The sequence below is a fragment of the Apis florea genome, unplaced genomic scaffold, assembly GCF_048593485.1.
Source record: "Apis florea isolate Af1SG1 unplaced genomic scaffold, ASM4859348v1 contig_32_pilon, whole genome shotgun sequence".
Classification (NCBI taxonomy): domain Eukaryota; kingdom Metazoa; phylum Arthropoda; class Insecta; order Hymenoptera; family Apidae; genus Apis; species Apis florea.
The window spans coordinates 357,177-382,920 of NW_028256733.1; the positions used below are offsets into that span (position 1 = coordinate 357,177).

Sequence of the window (25,744 nt, forward strand, 5' to 3'; positions counted from 1 at the left end):
AGAAATTCACTCCTTCGAATCGTACGTGTTTTATCAATCTGGATGTGGGTGTAAGAGAGGATAAAATTGAACGTAATTCTGTCACGTGATTGCCATTAAATTTGCCTGTATAAACTTGTCATACGAAGCCTCGAAAACTTGCACTACATCGCAAGAATTCGCAATTAAGATTCAAGGCATGGACTGATTAAACTCTCGAGACATTGTTGTTCCTCGATGACCTTGCACACGTTTTTTTTTTTTTAACACTCGTGTCATCTTTCGACTCACCGTGCTCTAAAACGAATTTCGTATTTCTATTTATAACACGACACTACGTCTAATTTCACTTTTTCGTATTGCGCAATCAAAAAAATATAAAAAAAACTTTCAGAAATCACATTTTCCACATGACATCTATGACACTTTCACTTCACCCGTCGATCACATCTTCTTTCAATTCTTCGTAAATATTAGAATAATTAACTTCAATGTGAATAATATCTTTCAAATTAAACGTTCAAAATATCATCCAATATTTACGATATTTTTCATAAGAAAATACTTTCGCGATATATTTCGAAATAAACACACTTAATTTTAACACTCGCGTTAGTTTGCAAATTTAATTTTTAAAACACCTAACTTCAACATTATTCTTCAAAATATTTATCGAAGATTCCACCGAATGGCAAAACAAATTTTTCGAAAATTTAATCAAAGACGATTTCGATCGTCACGAACTTCACCGACGAACGCCACGACGAAAGAAAACGGAATGGAAGAAACGTGACAAGATGTGTACATAATCGTTCCAATAAATTATCCGCATGTCGCGTAATTCTTTTCGACTACGAGGAGGCCTCTGCCATGAAACGAGCGCGGCGATCGTCTGTCGGTAATGCGAATTCGCCGCGGCTTTTCGCGCTCCTTTCCCCTTCTACGTTTCCTTCTGTCATTCGTATTTTTGCCACCAAACACTCGAATTCTCCGCGAAGGTCAGACATGCGTGCACGACCAACGCAATGTACGTCTTTCAGTGATACTCTCATGAGAATTTCCTCGACTGTCGTTTCTTTTTACGTGTAATATTATTCTTTCTATCTTCTTTTTTTTTTTTTTTGTAATTATGCGAATGAATACTCGATTGTCATGGAAATTGCAACGAATTATATGTAATATGATTAAAAATTTCATCGAGACGTTTTCGTTTTTCTTACGTAAAACGTCTTTTTCTTTTTCATGCGAATTACGTGCGAACGAATTTTAAAAATGGATACCGTTTGACGATATAAAAAAACTTCCAATTCTTTTATCATACGAAAAATATATATATATATCGATAACTAAATATGAACGAATTATATCGAGAGAAAAAGTGTTATACGTTGATAACGAAAGGAAAATATTTTGAAGATCGTTTTTATATATTTTGGAGTGTCGAAACGGATAAAAATAAATAATTTTGCGTTAAATTTGGAAATTGCGTGCACGAAACTCGACTTTCGCCGATATTATTTTCTTTCTACAGTACACGATACCGTGGAATAAGGCAATTATCGCATCTAACGTCGAAACTATGCTATCTTATAACTCGCAACTAATTTTGCAACTAATTGCATGTTAATAATACGAGCAGAGCACGGAAATATCCTTTCATGCTCGTCCAACGTCCATTTACAATTTTAATACACATCTGATGCGCATAAACACACTCGTGCAACCTCTTTCACCGACCATTGTTATTTTAATATTTTATGAATACGAGATTTGCGACAATTTTCAATTTATACGTAGATTACATGCATCGTAAAATTTCACAAATTTCCAGACATCCATCTGTCTACAGACTTTTCACATTTGCATGGGGATCCCAGTAACCTCTGACACTTGGGTCTTTATGTAAATTTCTACCTTGGAATCCTAAAAGTCAATGTCGCCATTTCATTCGTCTCTATCAAAATATTACAATGCATTTTAATATACTCATATCTCAATACTTAATTTAAACTTTTCATCTTTCTTTGAATCTTTAAAAAACGAATTTAAATTTTCCTGTTTTTTTTTTTTTTTTTTTTTTTTTTTTTTTTTTATATAATAAAAATATTTTATGCGCAAATATTCGTTATCACCGATAATCTATCGCACTGAACAAATATTTCCTTATGTTCCATTACGTGTTTAGTTGCATTTAAGTTTCATAATCAAAGAGATAAAGACTGTTTGCTTGGGAAAAAAAAAAAAAAAAAAAAACCGAGATTGCAATAAACGAAAAACAACGTTCGAATTTATAAAAATGTCACAGAGGAGTGCCGATATAAACGCTCGTCAAAGATTAGATAAATCTCTGTACACAATCGATATCGGTGTTGTACAGTGATTTAATTTTCATGGAAAAGGAAGATGATTTCAATGAAGAGTAAACTTTAAAAATACGCGATGTATCGTCAAGCCGATGAATGTGCGAATGAATGGACTCGAATGTGTGTAATTTTTTGCAAAAAAAAAAAAAAAAAATCTACGATATTTAACAATTTTTAATATCGATGTGTTTATAGTATTATATTGAGATTGCAACGTATGATTAAATAATTGCTGCATGGAATATTTTGGCTAAAAATAAACGTATTTAATTAAAATTTTTTATTTAATATTTTAAGAATCTAAAATGAAGAAATAATTGCATATGCAATTGTATTATTAAAATTATCATATTTTGATATAGAATAAAAATTATCGATTTATTTTTGACGATAAATATATTTTGTAATATATTCTCCGTATATCACACGATACAACTTCTCTAAATTCTACTTTTACTTTGAAAACAATTTATCTTTTTCCAAATGTATATTTCCAGAAGAGAAAATGTTACGAGATACAAAATTATTTTTTCAGTTCTATTTTTGGTCCCCCACCAAATAATAGATAACTTGTGAAACGATTATTTTTCTCTGTGACAAATATTTTTCTTTTTTTCTGTAAATAAATTTGTATTAAAATTGTCGCTGCTCGATATACATGTGGTGGCAATTTAAACAATTTCCTGACTTCAAAGTGGCAATTGTTCTCTATCAGTGAATACACAATTCTATCAGTTTCTTTGTTCGTGGAAAGCATTTTGATTAGACTAAGTACTCGTGAAATAACATTTCAGATACGAGGAATTTTAAATAATCCTCGGCATATGTTAACAGAGATAATTTTATTAAATTTTAAAACGAAAAATGATCGACCATAGGAATTCATTTTATGATATATGAAAATTATTTGGAAAAAATATATTGTATTGCTTTACGTATGTAAATATTTCATTACGTGTAATATTTGTAAAAATATTTTTATCTTAATATTATCTTTATTCTTGTTAGATATATTTATCTTTATGTTTGTATTTTTATTTTAAATTTCATTATTATCAAACTTTCACCCCACAACTACGAAGTTCACGAACGATTTCAACAATTTATTAATATCAAATGATTCATACGTACTGTCAATGATAATTTCATCGATGATTGAAAAAATAATATTTATTTCAATCTCGAACTTTTGAATATTGATGATCCATTATAATTATATAATTAAAATTTTATATTTTTCACTCGATCGATTTATCGAGTTAATAATTTTATACAGTAACTTCGATTTATCACATTTTCAAATAGAGGAAATTCGTTATTGGAAACCATTACACTTTCCACAACTTGAACGTATCGATAACTCGTTGAAACTTTTTCAACTCGCCGAGCATCTATCATCTACAACTTTGTGATGTACTATAATTTCTCGTAACTGCAGGTGACAAACTTGGCAATTCATCGGTCACTTAATCGAGCGCAATAAGATTTGCATTCGTATGGTTGCGAAACGAGAAGCATACCAATCGGTTAACTGAATGATAAAACACGACCGTTATTTTGTACTCGATTGCCCCCTTTTCACTGTATTCCATTAATTCCCATGTTAATTCGTGTAATGAAGTATAATAGACGATATATATATATATATTTGAAAATCTCATTAATTCATTTTGCGATATTTTAAACACATTTAAAATTTTAATAATATCACATAATTAAATCACAATGTTACACATGTTACATACAATCAGATCTGGGCGTATTAGAAATTTCAAATTATATTAATTTGAAATTACATTTTAAAATTATTTGAGAAATAATTTATCTCATGTTTCACGAAATAAATTATTTGATTTAAAAATAACTAGTTTCTTAATATATCGGTAGCATCAAATGTTTACATTATTATAACTTCCGATTAACATTATTACACACTTATTATGATTATTGTTTAATATTTTGAAATGTTATCTCGAGAGTGAGTTTTTCATTAAAAAATAAACGTTATTTCCTCAATAATCAATTCTTTGATTTGTTACTTTTTCTAATATTCGTCTTACGTATGTATCACATTTTTTTCAATTGACAAAATAAAGAACATAACCTCAATTGAAATATAATTATTCATCAAAATGAATAAATTTATTAAAATTAAAAATTATTGTTTTGAAATTATTATTTGAAACAAAATTCGCCCAGATCTGTATTTAATTATTCATCGATTATAAATCCTTAATTATAAATTAAATAAACATGCAATGAGATACCTTTACTTTATCACTGTCACTTGTTCTTTCGTAAATCCATTCAAAGCTTCACATGTATTTATTACACCAAACATTTAAATAAACTGAATAATATTTACTCGCGCAATGAATTTATTTCGACGATAATTTAAATGCAATATCTTTACGATAAATCTCGTTAACTTGCTCACTTGCACAGGTTATACCTTCAAACTATGAACGATCATGCACGTATATAACAATGCTTGCACGCCACCTAACCTCATCTGCGATTTTTTCTCGTAATCGAATCCGTTGCTCGATCCGTTGCGAAACAATCGCACGCTTCCTCTAATGTAAACGATTGCTTTTCATGTCATGCACAACGAGCAAATTTCATGCTCTGTTTCGTTCAAGCAGCGATATACCGCGAAAAAATATTTAAACAGCTTAAACATAGAAGGGAAAAACGAAAAGGGAAAACGAAAATCGCTTAAAAATTAGGATTGATTCTTTTTTCGAAAATTGTTAATGCAATGTTTTCCAACGTTTTTGGAAACGTGGTATTAAAATAAATTTATATCAATTTTTATGCAAATCTTTAAAAATAAAATATTAAATGCGTATGTTACTAACCAATTAAAAATAAATTTGTACGTAATTACGAAAGAAATTTTTTTAAAAATATCTCGTGATACTAGAATAAAAATATTAAAATATTAATATATTTATCGATCGTGTTTAAAGTTCGATTTTAAATCGATAATACGAATTTTCTTCTATATATAATTTCCTATACAAATAAATGCATAATTCTATAAAAATAACTATATACGATTTTTCTAACCTCTTTGAGGATCATAATCGTGATAGAAAACACTGCATTAAATAAATAATTTATTATGAAATGGGAATAAAAAAAAAAATATGAAAACGAAAGAAAAATGAAGAATCGAAAAGTAAATGGATCAAAAAAAAAAAAGAAAATGATTAGCATATGGCATTACCTTGGCAGTCGTCTCTGTAGTGCTGAGATTTTGGCGGCGGCGGGGGTGCGTTCGAGTATTCTATGGACGAGCCGAAAAAAAAAAGGAAAAATAATAAATTAGCCGCACTACGATTATCATGAAACGATAACCTGGCAACGTGGTTTCACTGTGAACATTTGAACGCTGTTTCTTGAGTTAATGGGATGGATTCTTTTGCTTCGGCGATCAATCGATATTGGTGCACCGCAACCAGTTACTTTTCCAGCGATGCGATTAAGAGGAAACGGTCGACAATGGGATTGTATTTTGAAAATCATTCGAGTACAATGAATTCGAAGACAAGAGAAGGATAGAGATTTTTCGATTCTCTTCCATGGAATTTGTTGATTTTTCTTTAAATGCAACGGTGTATGCTTGTTATGAATAAATTAATAATAATAGATTAAAAAATAAAGGAAGAAAAGGAAAATTTTTGTGAAGTTTTAAAAGTATGTATCTGCTAAATGTTTCTCTAATCGATTATTCGATAAACAACGAAATGAATAATATTCTGATTGTTCGTTACAATAAAATAATAATGTAAACGTATTCTTTCATTTTGTAGCTACGTTTCATATTTTGTTGCTGAATTTCACAATTTTTCTCTATCGAAAAATTCTAAATAAAATTTTTAACTCATTCTAATTCCGATTAACCAATTAATTGATAACAATAATATAATTAAAAATTCAAAAAAATAGGATGAATCTCAAGTTACGTTATGAAAATTCAGACCTTCGAAAGTGACGGTAGGTCGAGCCGTGTAGATAGGAATCGGCGACCACCAACACGTGGCTTTTCGTCGAACGTTCGGCGAGGATGGCGGAGGAGGTGGTTGATATCTAAATTTCGGTCTGTGCTTATCAGGATCAAACGTTTGATCACCGTCAGACTGTTTCAAAATCGATGACGGTCCCTTCGACGAGACACCTCGCACTTTTCCAATCAATTTACCTCCTTCCTTGCTCTGCGTTTTCGTGGATCCAGAGCTAACCTCGCTTTTCGAGGCGGGACACGGTCTACCAGCGAGATCTGGCGGCGAAGACAATGAACGCATGTTATCCCTTCTACTGGGGTACCTGTGCGCCACCCAACGGCCAGCCAAATAAGGTGCAATGTCTCTCAATTCGTGCACGTCCGGCGACGAAGTGAACATTTCACCCAGAATCGAAGTTTTTTGCGTAGCAAATTTTTCGAACTTCTTCCTCATTCGACCAACTGGTTTCTTCGCTTCCAATTCCTTAGTCTCCGCCTTTCTGGCCACGGAATTCGTAATAGTGGACGTGACAGTCGACGAATCCTTCAATTCCGCCGTTTTGCTGATAACATCGATGTGAGGCATGGACAGATCCTCCTTTCTCAACGGCACACGCGGGATCGGCGGTGATTCCCCTCTGCGACGCGCTCTACCTCTTCGAGGCTCGTACTTTCGCCGCAACCAAGCCACGTCTGCGAACTCGTGAGGCTTCAATTTGCCCTCGTCCACCTTTCTCAAAAGACACCTGGCTAGTTCGGGATCGCTTTGAAATTTTTTAGGCGCTGGAACCACTCTGACTCTGCTGCCACGAAGATCTTCAGCGCTTTCGAATTTGGCCCTGAGTCGTCTCACCGTGCCATTTTTTACTAGTTTCAAATAGGCACGCCAATACTTGTCCGGGTCGGGTGAAGAGCTACGAAGCCAAATGCTCTCCAGACTGCAGGATGAATTCGATCGAGTGGTTACGCGACACGGACTGACGCTGCGAGGCCTATCGTGTTCACGGTCGCGTGAACAGAAGTGCGTTCGTGCATTGGTGTCCATTTCCCGAGCAGGGCTGCTTCCTTTTCGCTTGTCAGACATTGCTCTGGGCGAGATCGAGCGTGTCCTGCACCCGGACAACGCATATATACCGGCCTCCGACTCGCCAAAGAGTTCCCTCAAATCGGCGAAACTTTGAGAAGAGGATAATCTTCCCGGTTTCCGTTTCGTCTCTTCCTTTTTATTCTTCCTTTTTCCACGATCCGACTGGGTATCCGCGCTCTTCTCCACGCTCTCGAAAAACTCTATCTTCGCTGGAACATCTTGAGATTCTATATTTCGTTGAACGACAGTCCTCACAGACGTCTCGGAGCTCTCCGTCGTGCTGTTTCCTTCGCTGCCCGAATTAGGGGCCACAGTTTTTGTCTGATCAGGCGTGTCGGGCATCGCGATCGCCAGAAGAGGTGGTTTCTTCGACCACTCCTCTAAAACGTTCTCTACTCTGCGTCTGTCCGACGGGCTTTTATTATTCGGTGTCAGAACTAGGAGAAAATCGTTCTTCTCTTTGACTCTCGACGAATCTTCCGCGCTCTGCGGTTCCAAAGAATAACAGCTCCTAGGTGAGGTGCTTGTTACACTGGGCGCGGTCGAGGAACGTGTTATCTTCGGTATCTTTTTAACGGCAAGCGCAGCAGCTATGCTACCTCGAGTCTCGCGGGGAGCTGTCAATGGCATTGACAGCCTTCTCTGCGAGATTTTGTCCAGAACTTCTTTGCCGATCGTCACGGAGAGCCTCTTCCTCTCTAATTCGCTCATAGATGACGTAACACTGATTACGCTCCTGTCAGATCTTCCTTCCATACTTTTACCTCGGCTAATAGAACCACTTCTCCTCAACGATTCTGCACGATCCGTAAACGATTTCTGATCACTTGGAGAAGCATCAGACGTAATCATCGAGTGACATCGCACGTGAAGACCCTTGGCGTCGTCTTTATCGGTCGAGTCGATTTGGGGTGGAACGATAATTTCGTACTTGGACAGAGAATCTTGCTGTTTGTCACTTCCTTCCTTCTTTTCCCGTCTATGCTCGCCTATTTCGGATGATCTCTGTAAATTATCGCTGCCATAAATTTCGTTTAATTGCTTCTTCAAGGTGGCCACTTGCTCGATGGACAAACTGCTCCAGAACTTTTTACTTCCTCCGAGGCTTCTTTGCAACGATGGGTGATCCAAATGATCCAAACATCTCTCGTTTTTAGATCCATTCGCTTTCACTTGCATCGTGGTAGCCACGTTTATCACAGACGTGCCACGCCAAAGGGGTTTATACGTGTCCTTCCTCCACGATATTTCTCTTCTTTTCGAAGAATCCAATTCGCTTCCTTCGGATTGCAGTCTCTTGAAATGTTGGATAATGTTCTCCACCGATCGTTCCTTGCACCTCAAGTTGCAATCACCGTGCCACTTGAACTTGCCGATATCCTTGGTGCTGAACAAAAAGTTTTTCTCTTTCTGAACAGCCTTCAACTTTCCATACAAACTGCCAAGTTCAACCTCGGCTTTCTCCTGCGATCTCACCTTCTTCCATCTGTCGTAATCAATTATCTCTTCGTTTTTCACTCTTGGCCTCAAATCGGACGAGGAAAACGTTCTCTCCAATTCGCCTAACCTCTCCAGACTCGAGTAGAAGTCGTACAACTCCTTGTATCTTTCTGATCTTCTCCTGTCGTGCGACATACCAACTACGTATCGATGATACTCCTCACGATCGATCGGCGAGGCGCAAAGCGAATTCGTGCTTCTGGCCAGGGACAAATCGGATCCGAATTTCCGCGATTGTTCTGCTTCGCCGGCGCTCCTGGCTCTAACCTTCCTCGCGACAATGGTACTCGGCCCATCCTGTCTCAAGCTACGTATACGCCTGCAGGCTGGTGATCTGATCGGGGAGGAAGCGCGCGAAGACGAATGCTTGGAGTCGGAACACTCGGTCTTCAAAGGTGGCTCGCTCAAACTCCTCTCCTTGAAACGCTCTTTCACAGGGTCTGGACTTTTGTCGCGCAATGTCGACGATCCAAAGTCCTCGATGCCAAGAAGACTGTCGAACTTGCTCACCTTTTGAAACATGCTTCTGCCAGGCCAACTGACCCCGTACGGGCTCGAACTTCTGGAAGAAATACTCCCCTTCTCCCAGTTTTTGAACTTCGAGTTCGACACCGGTCGCTTGTGGGCCAAGTAGATGCTGAGAGACTTCAAGGACGGCTCCGACTTGCTACCTTCTCTGCTGTTCTCTTGATAAATCCTGGCTCGTTCGCTGACCATGTTCGATCCTCTCCAAGGGACATTTTCACTGGAAACAGTCGAAGAAATGGATCTTAAAAAGAGATTTTGGAAAAACGTGTCGGAACGAGTGCCATGCTTCTTTATCTCTTCCACGACGCTCAGCGACGAAGAAGATCGTTGGTCCTGTTTCGATTTACATATATGCCTGATGTTAGGCTCTTCGTTCTCTATGTTACTTTTTCTGTCACTTTCCATCGTTTCGTCATCCCTCAATTTCTTCGTCTTATCGCCATTCTCGACTTTCCTCGATCTCCTATTCGCTTCTATTTTCTTCTTGTCGGGATCAATCCGAATGGTTTCCAGCTTCCTGGCAGGAGATCTCACGATAGTGCGAGGTCTCTGCCTCTTCTTTTTACTCGATTCGCTAATCGCCTCCGAGGAAGACGTGAACTCTCTGCTGGAACCCATCTTGTCAGGCTGCTCGACTATCGTCCTAGGCTTCTTGGGATCCGTTCTACGTACAACCGACGGCGAAGAAGTGGCCGAGGATGATTTCAAGGAAGAGGTAGACTTTGCCGCGGGAATCGAGTCCAAAGGCTTCCTCAAAATCTCCTGTCCCTTGGACGACACCGTCACGACGACCTTCAAAGACTTGTCCCGTGGCGGCCTCTGCCTGCCGCTGCTCGAACTCGAGGAGTACAACATGGTCGAGCTTTTGACAAGCGTTCCAGAGGGCAGCACAGTCGTGCGAACATCACCTTTCTCCCCACACTTTTGCAAACGTTTCCTACTCTCCATCGAGGAGAGTAGATCGACCGACGATCTGGCTAATCTTCTCGACGACTCCTCCTGTTCCTTCCGCGTCAACCGCCTTCTGACGTTAGTTTTCCTCGAATGAGAAACTGTATTACCGACTACTCCATTGCACTCCAACTTTTCTTTCGTCGATCTCGTCGCAGAGGGCGACACGTGCTTCGAGGACATCTTCAAAATGGAGGACGATTTATCGTCCAGCCCGTGTTTCGGCTCGGATTTGATGGAGTGTTCGCTGCCTCCAGGCCTCCACAAGGACGAACCGTCCCCATAAATCCGAGTTCTGCCCCCATCGGCTGCCGAGAAACTTTCTCGCCAGCTGAGTCGGGCGACAGACGCGAGTCCTCGGTCTTCTTCTTGCACGACGGTGTCAAAACTTTCGAACGAGGCGTTCGAAACGAAGAGGAAGGGTGCACAGTCTCGCGACTTTTCTTCGCGTCCACAGAATCTCCGCAGAATCGTTCTCTGAGCGTGACAACGTTGGACGTTGACTGTTCGTTGAAAAAGCACTGCTTGTGCCTCGACTTAAACGTATCGTGCACAGTTTGACGTTTCGCGTTTCCGTACAGTTTGAGAGTCTTGCTGTTCCTGGAGGACTGTCTTCTTGGCGGGGACGGTGGCCTGGACGCTATCTTCAACCGAGGAGGATCGTTGAAAGCAATGTCTCTTCTCTTTGCCCCCGAAACAATTGTCGATCGAACGTCCATTTTCTTGGCGTATCGATCGATTAACGGGGTCTCGTTTCGCGACAAAATTGCGGCACACTTGGTCGAGGAGCCGCCGTTTTTCCGCTGTACACGGATCCGTGTCAATGTGGGCGAGATAGGGAAATACTCGAGGCCAGTTTCGTCTGTGGATAAAAGTTTCGATTGGTGTTCTTTGCTTTGTCGTCTCTGTTTTGTTGCTGCGTGCCGTCCCCTTGCGTGAACCCTCTCACCACAGGAAGAATTATTATCGAAGAAAGGGGAGCAAGTTTTCTTTCAAGCTTGTTTTATTGAGTTTTGCTTTTTTTTTTTTTTTTTTTTTTTATCATTATTTTGTTCGGTTTATTTCAATCCAGCGCAGAGCAGTGAACATCGAAAGAGAGTCTTCTTGGATTGCGTGTGATATATATACTTGTGCATCGTATTAAGGGGATTAAGTCGAACACCAATATCGATAGATACCGAAGTGAGGCGGTGCGGTGAATGACTTAAAGAGCTACGAAGGATAATCGTGTGAGAGAGAGAGAGAGAGAAAAAGGTGTGTACAAGCTGCAGTTGGACATGTTGGCTGGCAGACAGCTGGTATTATAACCAATGCCGTGTGTACTTTTCACTCGATGCATTATTCAAGTGAGATGGGATGTTAAATTATCGAGAGTTGAATTTTATTCGATCCGATAATTTTGAAACGAAATCATACGAATATTGTATACGTATAATCATTCGAAACGAGCGTATTATACGTAACGTGTTAGGGGAAGATATTTCGATAAATATAATTTTAAAAGAAAAACATAAGGTGTTTATTCGAAAGAAAATTTCAAATTCGCCAAACGATGTCGTGATCTCGATGCTGTTAAAAACAAACGCCGCAGATTCGTAAAAATGAATAAAAAATCTCATGCTTGGAAAGCTTGAAAATAAAAATTCACAAAAACATGCAGATATATATATATATATAAAAAAAGAAAAAGAAAACACAAACAATATTAGTAATTAGTAAATTAATATTATCAAACGTGATATGGAAAAAAAAAAAACGAAACGCAATCGATCGATCTTATGCACGCATGCCTGTTCAAAGATCAAAATTCAAACGATCGAAAAAATTAAAAAAAAAAGAAAAAGTGTTCACAGAGATGTAGGAATAACTTTTCGTAATGGAATTCGAAATGGATTCACTCACCCTTCGGTCGTTCTGGGGCTGGTTTACGAAGGCCATGAAGGGGCACGTCGCCACCACTTTGAACCGTTTTGTAGGCCAATCTTTGCTCGAGCTGACTCAACGGACTGATGTCCTCCTTGCGACGAAACACCAGCGTCGAATCACTCTCGTATCCCGACTCTTTGAGAGCGCTGTCAACAAGTATTGTGAAGAGGAAGAATTTCAAAATAATGATTCGTAATTTTTGGCAAATATCTTTAATTTATTAATCAATAATTGCAAATATTTGCAAATTTTACAAATTTTCCGATCTCTCTTGCGATATTTCGTCGACAAATTTATCAAAAAATCGATCGAAATATTATCGAAATTACTATTAATAAATAAATAAAAACTATATATATATATATTTCAACTTACTGCGACATATAAGGTTTCAATCTTTGCGGCGGGTGATTTTTGTGCTGGTCGAACGGCTGAAAAGCATAAAAAAAAAAAAAAAAAAAAAAAAAAAATTATCGTTAAAAAAATAGATAATGATAATAATGATAATAATAAAAAAGCTTCGTGTATGCAATTTTTAACACGTACATCATGCTGTTCGTTTTCATCGTCGATCGCGATTTATTCGCGACACTTTTATAAAAATCGGAAAACGGATGAAAACGACAATTCGATCGGCGTATTTTTCACGAGTGTACAACATACAAGAACGAAAACATCGATCATTGGCATTTACTCGATCCGACATTCGTGCAAAACATTCGGCTAATGCATAAGCGTGAATTAATACAATGAAGGGTTTGAACGAGCATGAGGATGAAAGATGTCATTGGTGTCGTAAAATATACATTCGAGATAGGAACTTTTTTTTTGTAAAGAAATTACAGCGACAACAGTGATGCCAATGGGGAAAAGAAAATGATACAGAAAGAGAGAGAGAGAGAGAGAGAGAGAGAAGAAACTACTTCTGCGTACAACGAGTTAGGAAAAGGATATGGAAAAATTTCGAATACTATCGAAAAGGAGAGAATCTGAAAGAGATTAATAGAATGTTAAAAATTGGGGGGAAAAATCGAAGAGAGGAGTGAAGAAGAAGGAGTGAAAAACAAAAGCTTGCAAGGAGAAGGAGGAAAAAGAAAGATGAAGAAAGAATAATTGGAAAATTACCAAAAATTTTAAAAAGAATCGGTGATGCGAAGAATATTTGATTAATAAAGAGAAAACGAAACCAAACGATTGAAGGTAGAATTACTTTAGATGGATTGATTGGAAACAAATTGATTCATCCATTTTAATTTAAATTCTCCTGATTAGAGTGAACTGCACTTTATCATAATTTCGAGAAAAATATACTTTCTTCGGTATAAACGCTCTCAAGAGGTCGTATTTTCACTTGAAACAATTATATTATATTCTAAAAAATACGTTTTTCTAAAAATACACGAATATTTGGAACAAGGAATATAAAACGAAGATTGGTGCGAAAGTGAAACGGAAGAAGGAGATAAGACAACGTACACAGCACTTACATAGACAAGCAGATACATACATAGTGAGAAAGACGTAAAGGACGATACGGAAACGAAACGAGAAGGAAATCAAACGGGAGAGAGAGAGAGAAAGAAAGAGAGAAGAATGTGAAAGAGAAAAAAATATTCAAGCCGCCGTCCGAACAGAGGTACAATCGTTGGAAAGAATTAACAATAACAGAAATTTTATCCTTCTTTTACAAAAAAAAAAAAAAACCTTTCAGAATTACCAATTACATAAATCTTAATCCTTTGCATTAGTAAATACATGTATAATATAATTACATATAACATTCTAGGGATATTAAATTATATATAGGGATACTATATTATATTCTAGGGACATTTGTTACCTTGACTGGTAACAACCTCTCAAATACAAATACGAGTGCATACTCTTCGATTCCTTCCTATTATATCCTCCCAACGATCATCGTACCCTATTCGAAACAAGACGAAACGAAACGGAACGGAACGGAACGAAACGAAACGAAAGAAACGCGAGGGGGAATAAAACGACGAAATCGATCGGTCGGCCGATCGAACATGAACGAACACGTGTGCATAGATCTCGTGCATCTCTACTATTGTATATAGAGCCGGCTCTGATCTCTGTTCGTTCGCACGCTCTAACCCGTGGTTGAACGTTGTGAAGAGAGGGCGTCGTCGCGGACGACGGCGACGACGACGATAGCGTAACGTGATTCGTGCTCGAGATGGAAGAAGACGTGGAAGAAGAAGAAGTGGGCGAGACGCGTTGGTGATGGTGATGATGATGGTGGTGGTGTTGGTAGTAGTGATGGTGGTGATGGTGCTGGCGATGATGGCGATGCTGCTCCCACGCGTCCGTGGTTGCCGCCGCTGCGGTGGTCGCTGCTGCCCTCGGCACAAGCGCCGACGACTTGTTATCGGCGATCGGGGAATCGGATCGGCGCAAGCAACGATCCGGCAGCACGAAGCTCTTCGACCTTCCTTCCAGCATGCCGACAGCATTCTGCCAACCGCGCTCGGCGGCGAGAGCAGCTCGTTCAACGGGTCGAGCCCCCCCCACCGTCCAACCGTCTTTCTCCGTGTCGCTGTCCCCGCAACCCGCGCCCCGCGGCCGATCGAGAACGTTCGCGCTCGACCACTGCCTCGACCGCGCCACCCTCCCGCGACACCCCTCGCCATCCAGCGCCGCGTCTCGGCCACCGCCGCCGTTCTTCGGGACGAGCTCGACGGTTCTGCTCGAGCTGCTGCTCACCGCCGATACCCTTACATTGCGACCGGTCTCCGGTCGGTAGGAGAGGCTCAGAGCGCGGTGGCTCAACTGCGCTTCGCCGAGATCCTCCATCCCTGCACCCTGAGGATGATGTCCATTGTCGTTCAACCACTGTTTTTTTTTTTTTTTTTTTGGTTTTTTTTTATTTATTTTTATTTTTTTTTTTTTGGTTATGCGAGGCTCGTCGTGTGGGTTTCGTCGTTGGTTCGTGGTCGGTTGGTGCGGCGTCGAACGAAGTAGGGAACACCGAGAAGACGCAAGAAGTGATGGCGGCGGTCCAAGGGGATGATTGGTGGTGGTCCAAGGTGCGCACGAGCACGGGACACGATAGGCAAACACCAAAGACACGCACACACACATGGACAACGATCAAAAGATACTTGTGTATTTGCGGGGAGAATTTTTTATTTCTTTTGTTTTTCGTTTTCGATGGAGGGAGGGGGAGAAGGAGGATGAAATTTATTTTTGATTTGGAGATTTTTTTTTTTTTCAATTGAACACCAGAAAAGCTAATTTGTTAGATTATTCGGAGATAGTGGAGAAATGTAATAGATGATATTTTATTTTAAATATTATTGTAAATGTAATTTTTGAAATTCACCGATCGATAGAAAAAGAACCTGTCAATTTTGAATTAACGAAATTCTAAAACGAAATAAAATCCTATCCTATTACTCAATCCTCGATTTTGTTAAGACTTACAACGAAAGCTGAAATTATGTTGTCAAAGGATCAATAACAATTTGAAATTTAAGCTTGAATTTTAAAATAAAATTAATTCTTCAATTGTGCGAGGAGAGTGTGAGAATGAACGTGAGAAGGGAAAGAAATGGAGGCTGAATCTTATTCGACTAAGATTAAATAAAAAAAAAAATGGCGTACCCCGTCAAATATGTCCATGACCTCGTCCCACCACTAGAAAAATAAGATTAAATATAGCGTTAATCTGTACGCTAAATGAGGTTAAAGATGATATATGTTAAAATTGAGAAAAAAATATAATATATATATATATAAAACTGATGTATTTTCGTCACTACTTTTCATCTAATACTTTTTTCAACTATTCAATTCGCTCTCCTTAATATTTATAATCTTTTACAATACAATCGATGTAAAATACCATTTGTTAAAAACGATTGCAATCGTTGAAAAGAGAATCCAAAATAAGATACCAATTATTAATTTAAAAAAAAAAAAAATAGAATTCCAAATAAGAAAGAATTTCTACCAAAAGAATTCTTAGATGAAAAGTTAGTCACCGTGTTTGAATCGCTAAAAGCAGCGCTACGGAAGCTAATCAAAATAAGGGAAAAAGAAAAAGGAAAAAAAAATAGAGAGAAAGTATAATATACGATAAAATATAATTATCTGAAAGCATGGACGAGAGATTGCGTGCGCTCGATATATATCTCTGAACACATTGAAACGATTCTCATATACGTATATATGAGACGTATATTCAAAAAAAAAAAAAAAAAAAAAAAGAAACGTGACGTTAAATGATCGGTCACGCGGGCAAAATAGAAGAAATAAAATAAAACTTGAACGAAAGAAAGAAGAAGAAAAAGAAGTGATCTGGCATCTGTTTAAATTGTTCTGACAATCGGTCGATATAATCGTTACCTTCCTTCTCGTCCGTGTGACAGAAGTCGGCTAGAAAGCAAAGCCATTTCAAACGATCAAGATCGAGGCACACTTTGGTCGGGAAGCTTCTACGTACCGTGTGTGTGTGTGTTATTTGCCGATAATTTGCGGCCGATAATTAATGCGAGTTAATCAAGCGATCACTTCGCGACCAATTACGCGTAATTGTAAGCGCGCGAAAAAAGTTTAACTCGTTATCTAATCTTCGCTCAATGGGATACTCTGTCGGTCTCGATGGGGCAGAGAAAAGGTGCCTTTTTATTTCCCAAGCGGAGGATTAATCTTCGAAATAATTCGTGAATCCAATTTTAAAATTGCTCATTATGATATTTTAATGTTTTAAAATGCCAAAAAAAAAAAAAAAAAAAAAAAAAGGGAAAAAATTAAGCAATGTTTCTTCGATGGTAAAGAAGGAAAAATTAAAAATTAAGTATCCGATTGAGAAATTATGAAAAGATGGTGGTACTTTTTCTCTGTTAAAGGTAATTTCTTCCGTATTTTTTGCGCAATATGATTTTTCTCCAAGTATTGTACAACGAATTTCAATGGGGGAGGGGGGATGTTTTCGAAGAGAATTCGTATAGAGGGAAAAAAAAAAAAAAAAAAAAGAAAGAAAAGAAAGAATAGGGTTGCAAAGGGATGGATCGAACTCGAGGAGATAAAATTTACGTACCTCCTTGGCTTCCTTTTCGGCGATCGAAGATCGTCCAGGCTCGTAGTCCTCGATACGGCCAGGCTGATTTTTATAAACCTCTGAACTGTACTTCAACGTGCCATTCCTCGAACAAAAATCGTAAAATTTATCGTTAAAAAACATCTCGATGATCCCCTTTTTAAGTTCTTACAGAATTTTAAACTATTATACAACAATAACGCCGATAATAATTTTCATCGTCTCTTCGTTTCAAAAATAACGTTACGCGCGATATTTTGAAAAATCATCGGAGAATGGAAAATTAATATCCTACTTTCTGGGCATAGTCGATGTGAAGAAATCATTTTCCCTGTTACGAAGGCGTCGACGATTGTCGAGGGTGGCGGACCGATCCGAGTACAAACGGTGTTCCGGTTCGCTTAAATATCCACTTCCGCTTCCGTAACCGTATCTCGTCCCTAGAAAAAAAAATACATTTTGATCGAAGATACATCACCACCAACCTTGCTAAATTCACTTAAACGCGTGTTAAAAATTCTATACAATTTCATCCATCACCGACAAACATAAGTGAGAAATGATATATATATATATATGTATTATTATCACACACATATTTGGGACAAATTTATTTAATCCTTTTTACCCTAAAACTGTGAAAACTAGATTCTATTCTTGAAAATAATTATAGCGCAAAGGATCAATTTCTTCGATTATTTCAAATATATTTGAAATATTGTTGAAAAATTATTAAATTTGGACTATGAATATATTAATTAATTCAACGTTAATAACGTTCACGATCTAAATTTCTAAGCGTCTCTTAAGATTTATTTAGCATGGGTGGTATACATTACGTGTACATATTCGTACACAGAAGCTGAAAAGGAAACGATCGATTAATCGGTAGCAGGATGTTAAAAGATGAGGGCGGCGTCACAATGATCAATTACAATCAACGGTTATTGTTATTTTCACGCACTAACGATTAGGATGGTTAATATGTCGATGGATAACATGTGATTGGTGCGTGTAAACGACACCACGCTGTGTCTGTGCGAGACAACACTGAGAAACGTCAGTGACTTTTCTATGTTAAAGCGAAAAATCGACCGTAGAAGAAGAAGGCCATTATTATCGTGTTAATTTCTAAAGCTTTCTCTGTTTTATTAGTATTCGTATATACGTATGTATATATATATATATATATATATATATATATATATATATATATATATTATATTATTATATATATTTATTTTTTTCGTTTCGTTGGACCGTGTATTCACCTCTTCTCTGTTTGTAACGAATGGTTACGTAGTCATCTGAAAATGAGATTAAATATTAATCTCACGATTAATTCTATTTTTTTTTTTTTTAATTCTTTTGATATTATTCTCGTTTTTCTTTTTAAACATTCCTCTTATTGAATTGAAATTATTTTAGTACTTAGTTCTAGTAGAAATCTGTTAAAATTAAAAATTGCGATGCTCAAATTAATTAATTAATTAATTAATTAATTAATTAATTAAGAGAAAAAGAAACAATGAAGAAAATTTTTGGTTATTTTTAAGAAAATTATTAAATAAATAAAAAGAAAGAAAAAAAAGAAAATATTATCGAGCACTTGATTAATTGCTAACAATTAATTTCCAAATTATATGTGTAAGCATCGAGAGGCTATTGTCACAATATTTGTCGCATGAACTCACCGCTTCTGTCTGCACGATGCAACGAGTCGTACATTTTCTTATACCACTTTGTCTGATTATTCTCCTTGACTTCCTATAAAATGTTTCTTCACTTAAATGAAACGTAACGTAGACATTCTCTAATTCTAAAATGAAAAGCCAAATCCGGCCAATATTTTGAACCGAACTAAGTATTATTTTTCAACTAAGTTAAGTTAAAATACCTAATAAATTAATCAATTAAATATTTGTTATTTTTATTATAATCAGAATTTTTGATTAGAATCAAAATATTATTAATATTATTAATAATCTTGTTATTATTAAAAGTTATAGCCAATAATTAATAAAATCAAGAAAATTTTTAATATTATTAATATTTTTAATCTTGTTAAAACTTCCCAACCGATTAATCGAATAATTAAGAATCCAATATTTTCCTCTTCTTGTTAATGATACCTAAAGCTTCTATTAACTGTTGACAGATGGAGCGACCTACCGATCTCAAAACAAGGGGAATACCCTCCTTAGATGTTGGGCCGATACCCTCGAATTTTCGAGGACCCAAGTCGGCCATCTTCTTCGGCGGTTCGTTTTCCGTTTCCGGCTCGCTCTCGTATTCTTTCTTCACCGTGTATACTGAGCGGACATCATTTTAATTTCACAATGCGGAAAACCAATGTGAAAAGAACCGTTCGGCTCAACCGAACTTTATCGCGAAAGAAAACTTTTTTTTAAACAACCATTTATCGCGTAAAGTTGGTACCAGAGTCACGAGAAGTGGTTCAACCACTTCAGATTCTTGAAATTACAATTTAAAACGTGGAGCAGAGAGAGAGAGCTTATGGACAGTGATACACGGTTATAATGCAACATTCAACGATGAAAAATATACTCACTGATCTCTCCTGGACTAATTATGCCTTTCTCGTCGCTGGTTGGACGCTTTTCCGTCTCGTTCTCTTCCAGATAGGCTGCTCCCTTTGGCAACTGCCCTTCTAAGATTTTATAACACGAACAGAGATTATGCAACAGTGATTTGTACTTTTATTTTTATGAGATATAAAAGAGATAAATCTAAGGAAACTTCGTTTAAAAAAAAAAAAAGTCTGTGCAGTATATGTCTTTCAAATATTTAAAGAAACAAAATTTGAGAAGAAATCCTCTAAATTTAATCACAACCTCTAATCGCATTGTCCATTTTAATTTGTTGCGCCTCACCTCTTGCTTTTTGAAGCAGCGTTATAGTTGGATTCTGAGCACGTGGCAGTCGAGGCGTTGAACTTAATGAATTTAATCCCTGGGACGGTGCTGAGTGAGAATTGACAATTCGCGAACTCGTACTAGCGCTCTCATAACTACTTCTTGTTATTTCCTTCTTTTCCGCCTCCCAAGGCGGTGGAGTTTCCTGCGTGCTCTGAACAGAATTCAATTATCAATTCACCGGAACACCATACCAAGAGTTTATCAAATAAACTCTAACTAACACCACCTCGTTCAATGAACATCAACGAAGCTAAAAATTATCCGTCTTACCTTCCTTAAAAAAAAAAAAAAAAACATGGATCAATATTTAACAATAATTATTAATCCAACGAAACGTCACAACTTTTTACCAAAATTGAAAAGCGTCACACGATATTCGAGATCTCCTTGCTTTGAATTTAATCAAATATTGATCTCCCATCAATTGTAAAGCAAGGTTTAAAGTACGAATTAAATGGAACGATATTCCCTAAATTATCTCTCTACATTTAATACAATTAATTGTACAACAGAGAAAAATTGTACACAGATTATAATACACTTCTTTAAAAAATAATTCATTTCTCCAATGTAACCATTCTACAAACGTTTCCAAAAGCCCTAAATTTTACGGTTGATGGACGGTGGGGAGGGGCTTGACAACTCACTTCTTGCTGCGCTACCTTCTTCCGGCTTAGGGTAGGGCTCTCGAATTGAACCGGTCGAAATTCCTTTTTCTCGGCAATTGGGCTTGCCCCAGCGCTGGAAGGCGTCCAGATCGGTGGTATACCACCATCCTTTTGAGACTCTTTCCGCTCGGGGCTCGGCTCCTTCGGGGGTGGCTCGCTTCCAGGTGACCAAACGCCTGGAAAACGTTCGCGTGGTTAGTCCAACGTCACTCTCTCATCGATTCTTACTTGACCCTTTTGTCTCCACCCAAATATCCTTCTTCCATTCCTTCCCTCAGTTTTCCAAGGGTGTCGACAAGGGTTTGATAATATCGAGATTCATTAGTAAACGTAGCAAACCCAAACTCGATTGTTATCACATTTTGTTCGCGTAACTGGCTTTAAATAAATGAAAAAAAAGATTTTCTGGTTTTACGGATTTTCAGCATAGCATCGCAAGATTGCAAGTACGAGTATATTCAGTTAATTGATTATTCGAAGCGCAAAATAACAACAATGCGTTTGAAAGCAAATTTTACAATATGAAAAAGTATTATCATGAACATTCTCTTTGTAAATATTTTTTATATAACACTTTATGTAAAAAGATTAATTAATAAAAATCTAAAAATCTTCCTCGATATATACGCTCGAACGCATAATTTTTCCAACAATTTTCCAAAAATTTCCAAGTTTCGAGAACGAAACACGAGAAAATAACGCCACTGCCTCTTTTACGCCAAGCAACGATTACAAAATCAACGATTCCACATGTGCAAGGGGTTTGCTAATCTTGGCCTATCTGGAGGCGGTATTTTATATATAAAGAATCGAGGTTTTACGCGAGGCAAGAGAGGAGAAGAAAGGAATTTTTGAACGATCGTCACGCTCATTATCCATGTTCCTGTTCGTTCTACAACCTCGTGCAATTGGTCGACGAAATGGTCGTTTGGTGTTCGAGGCAGAGGAGGGACTTCGAATTTTTTGGAATTTTTTATTTTTTGTTTTACGATGAAAATGACGAATCTAAGAGTTGAATTATAATTGATTAATTAATTAATCACTCGTGTATTTCATCCTTCTCTTCCATGTGTGTCGATTGTCATTATTATACATGTGATCTTTCTTCAATGATTTTAAAGAAAGAAAGAAAAAAATGAAATAATTCTTTCAAATTTAGATTCAATATCCGTGACATTAACAGGAGGAAATAAGCAACACGGTTCAATCGTAAAATTAGAAATTCGTGGGCGTCGATATTAAAGATACGTCTAATTGCATAGCGCTTCTTATAGAACAATTTTCATTTTGATTTAATTAAAATTAATTAAAATATCCACACATTTTCACCAATCTTGTGATATTTAATAATATTCAAGAAAGAAATAACAATATCTGGAAATATTTTTCGGATCAATTATTTTCAAGTTATTTAATTGTCGTTTTAGATCATTCTTCGTTCTCGTATATTATATTTACGTGATGTATAATTGTAGTTGAATAATTAAAACCACAAGCATGCGCATCTGAAAAAAAAAAAAATGCAAGACACACACAGTGTTAACGTTATTGCATAATTTTTAGTTATTGCAAATTTATAACCAGTCCTCAAAAATATTACATTACATGTATTTTTTTTTTTTTCAAATTTCTCAGTTTCTCGTTTCGTTTGCAACTTTACCTGGTGTTGCGGAAGAAGCTTTAAACGTGGGAGCGAACATAACGTTCTCTGAAAATCACCAATCAGTATATTTTAACTAATTTCGTATAACAATTCTATTTTTCTTTATTAAAAACAAGAGTTGGTAATAATTGAGAAAAATCTTTGAGAAAAATTAAAAAAAAAAAAATTAATTAATCGACAATAAATTATTTAAAAATAATATACGCTCCTTTTCAATCGAAAATTATTCTAAGTCGAAAAATTTATATTATAATTAAGTGGTCAGCGTGATTGTCATTCATTGAAAAAATTATAGTTACTTACTACTGTATATAATTTGAATCAGAATTGTAATATTTGATTACAAATACATGAACACGACAAATGTACTTCATCTATCTTCATATCAAGATACATGCGCTCATTAATCACTCTTCTCCTATTTCAAACGCTCTATTTAAAGGTGATATCCGCATTGACAAGCAACGTGACCTTTGGAACCATGCCCACGATTACTTTTGTTGAAGAAGACACACATCGATTTCGAATAAAAAAATCGCTTCCCTAATGCGAACTCTGAAAATAACACGCAATTGATTGACAAAAAGTTGGTGGAATGTCTTTTGTTAACGATATTGCGATTATATTTTTTATATTATGGACAATATTCTCTGATATTAATCTAACGAAAGATAAAAATCTATAATATTTTTAATTCACGATATGATTTTGTACAACAGTTTTTTTTTTTGTTTTTTCCTTTGAAAATGGAAAAACGTATTCCAACGTATAATCCGAATTTGGATGGGAAATTTTCTTATCGTGTCAAATTTATGAGATAAATGAATAAAAAAAAAAAGAAAAAAAATATAAATTGATTTTTGACATTAATAAAAATAATTCAAAAAATATATTTTTTTTTTTTCAATATTTCAAATTCTATTCGTAATCATACGATTTTTTAAAATTTAAATTAATGATAGTGAAAATTATACACTCATACAATTCATAGAAGAAATTATTGATCTTCTATATATATCAAAATCTCGTGATGAAATTTTTTTTTAATACGATTATGCGATAAGACTTTCTTTTTTTTTTTTTTTCCTTTATACAAAATGTATCAGAGCTTTTATAACGAGAAAAAAGATTCACGGAGACGCTGTTTTTTTTTTTTTTTTTGCTTAAATCGTGATAAAGAACGCACTAAAGACTTCTCAAATTGCTTCTTTATAAGAACGGTGCGGATCATTAATAAAGAAGCAAGGTTGATGAGCTTCGAAGTAGAAAGAAGAGAACGAGAGGGAAGAAAAAAAAAATGAATAGTAAAATGTAAGAGAGGGTGACAAGTATCTTTTGAAACATTCTATAAATTTTATAATTTCATGACATTTTGTTAATTAAACGAAAATTTAGAACAAAGTCAGATAAAAAATTCATTCCACTTTTTATGAACTTAATTAAAGAAATGTAAATTTGTAAAATGCAAGTGCAAATTTTCGTGTAATTAATTAATTTCTTGTTTAGCAAGAGTAATTTGAAATTTTTATTCAAAATTAAAAAAAAAAAATAAATAAAATACTAAAAGATTATGTTAATTTTGATTACATGTAAATAAGATATTTACATGTAAAAAAGAAGAAAAAAAAATTTTATTCCATGAAATATGAAATATTACTTAAAATGATGCAATTTTAGTTAGTTAACGAAACATTATTATCATAAATTTCCATATTTACACGTTACTGATTTTTAATGCAAATTATAGAATATCGTTTCCATTAATTAATATTCTTCTATTACATAAAGAATGATAAACAAAAGAAAACATTAAAATTATTCCATTTTCACTATAATATGATCTTTATTATTTATCCTAAACTAATTTTGGACACCTTTTTATTTGTTTATTATTTATTTTTGCATTTTTATATAATTGATAAAATTTACGATTGATTTTAAAAAGAAAATCGAAAAAAGAAGGAAAATTATCGGATTATGGATTTTTCTCCAATTTCTCTTCTACGAATTAAATTTTACGAGAAAAAAATATAAAATTTAAAATAAAAAAATAAAAAAAAACAAAAATTAAATCAATATACTTTTCTTTATACGATACGAAATTTCGCAGGCGCAAAGAATATAAAATCGATTCAAAAAAAAAATTGAAATTAAACAAGCAAAATCAATCGATAGATTCGATAGAAAAAAAAAAAAAGAAAAATCAAAATAGATCTTTCTTTACACGATTCAAACGAGCGAATAGAATATAGAATCGATTTTAAAAAGAGTATAAAAAAATTAAATTAAAACAAATAAAATCGATCAATAAAAAAAAATTTCAAATCAAATTTCGCGCGAAAGAATCGAAAAAGCGGAAGAATCTAATGGCTGACAAACGAAAATAGCGGGCAACTTCTACCTCGAACGCACGTATATTGCAATTTCGTGCAATCTGCCGAGCGGTAACGTGACACCTTTATGTAATCGAGGAGTAACAAGCTGTTCCACGTTACTTCTACATATTTTCAAAACACTCTCGAGTATCGCGAGTTTTTCATCGTTGGCAGTAAACACGATTGTTTTTATTTTTCTTATAATTTATGTCGATTATAAAGTACACGCTAATACGCAGTTGAACATGTCGAATTTATAAACGTATTAAAAACGAATAATCTCAATTAACAAGAATTACATTTTTTGAATTAAACAATCGAATTATACGTAATTTATGTATGTGAGGGTTATATATATATATATACATATTATATATATTAAGATATCTTAATATACATGGATGCATCTCACGGACTACTGTTCGATGAAATAACGAGAATCGAGTTCGTAATATTAGATTCAAATACGATCGTGTTGGTAATTTAACCGATATTTTGAATCAGTAATAACGATATTGAAAAGCCATGATCAAATTTCAATTATAAAATGAATTAATTTTAAATGATTAAATTTCGTATTAAAATTAACCTATAAAATTTGTTTAATTTATTGAAACAATTTGAATTGATTGAATCTAATATTTATTTTAAAAATATTTTAGTAACTTTAAAATATAACCTCTTTTTT

At 35.6% G+C, this 25,744-nt stretch overlaps 2 protein-coding genes across 27 annotated transcripts in view; both read right to left on the minus strand.

Annotated features, from left to right (window-relative positions):
- LOC100867381 (Cbl-associated protein) overlaps window positions 1-25,744 on the minus strand; it is a 107,486-nt gene that overhangs the window by 15,914 nt on the left and 65,828 nt on the right. For 2 of the 26 annotated variants that reach the window (XM_086911383.1, XM_086911396.1), the window contains exons 2-13: window positions 22,679-22,726; window positions 20,998-21,194; window positions 20,306-20,501; window positions 19,984-20,082; window positions 19,584-19,723; window positions 19,106-19,178; window positions 17,707-17,851; window positions 17,412-17,517; window positions 15,974-16,006; window positions 12,719-12,774; window positions 12,320-12,489; window positions 5,575-5,634 (exon numbers count right to left, since the gene is read on the minus strand). In XM_086911383.1, coding sequence (XP_086767509.1) covers window positions 5,575-5,634; window positions 12,320-12,489; window positions 12,719-12,774; window positions 15,974-16,006; window positions 17,412-17,517; window positions 17,707-17,851; window positions 19,106-19,178; window positions 19,584-19,723; window positions 19,984-20,082; window positions 20,306-20,501; window positions 20,998-21,194; window positions 22,679-22,726 — 1,323 coding nt within the window. Of the gene's footprint in view, window positions 1-5,574; window positions 5,635-10,602; window positions 11,280-12,319; window positions 12,490-12,718; window positions 12,775-15,088; window positions 15,203-15,973; window positions 16,007-17,411; window positions 17,524-17,706; window positions 17,852-18,682; window positions 18,719-19,105; window positions 19,179-19,583; window positions 19,724-19,983; window positions 20,083-20,305; window positions 20,502-20,997; window positions 21,195-22,678; window positions 22,727-22,993; window positions 23,237-25,744 lie in introns of those variants that run through there. The other 24 variants (XM_086911387.1, XM_086911399.1, XM_086911386.1 and 21 more) reach the window with 18 other exon arrangements.
- LOC147657095 (uncharacterized) lies at window positions 8,652-10,734 on the minus strand. The gene is made up of 2 exons (XM_086911407.1): window positions 8,915-10,734; window positions 8,652-8,825 (listed from the first exon to the last, which is right to left on the minus strand). Exons 1-2 carry the CDS (start codon window positions 10,598-10,600, stop codon window positions 8,790-8,792), a joined length of 1,722 nt encoding a protein of 573 aa, XP_086767533.1. The 5' UTR covers window positions 10,601-10,734; the 3' UTR covers window positions 8,652-8,789.

What these genes read in the sequence shown, in the direction of transcription:
- LOC147657095 (XM_086911407.1), bottom strand. Translation starts at nt 10,600, where the DNA reads ATGTCCTCGAAGCACGTGTCGCCCTCTGCGACGAGATCGACGAAAGAA. An exon ending in ATTACGACAGATGGAAGAAG is followed by an intron (nt 8,826 to 8,914) that starts GTGAGATCGCAG and finishes CTTTTTGTTCAG; the next exon opens with CACCAAGGATATCGGCAAGT.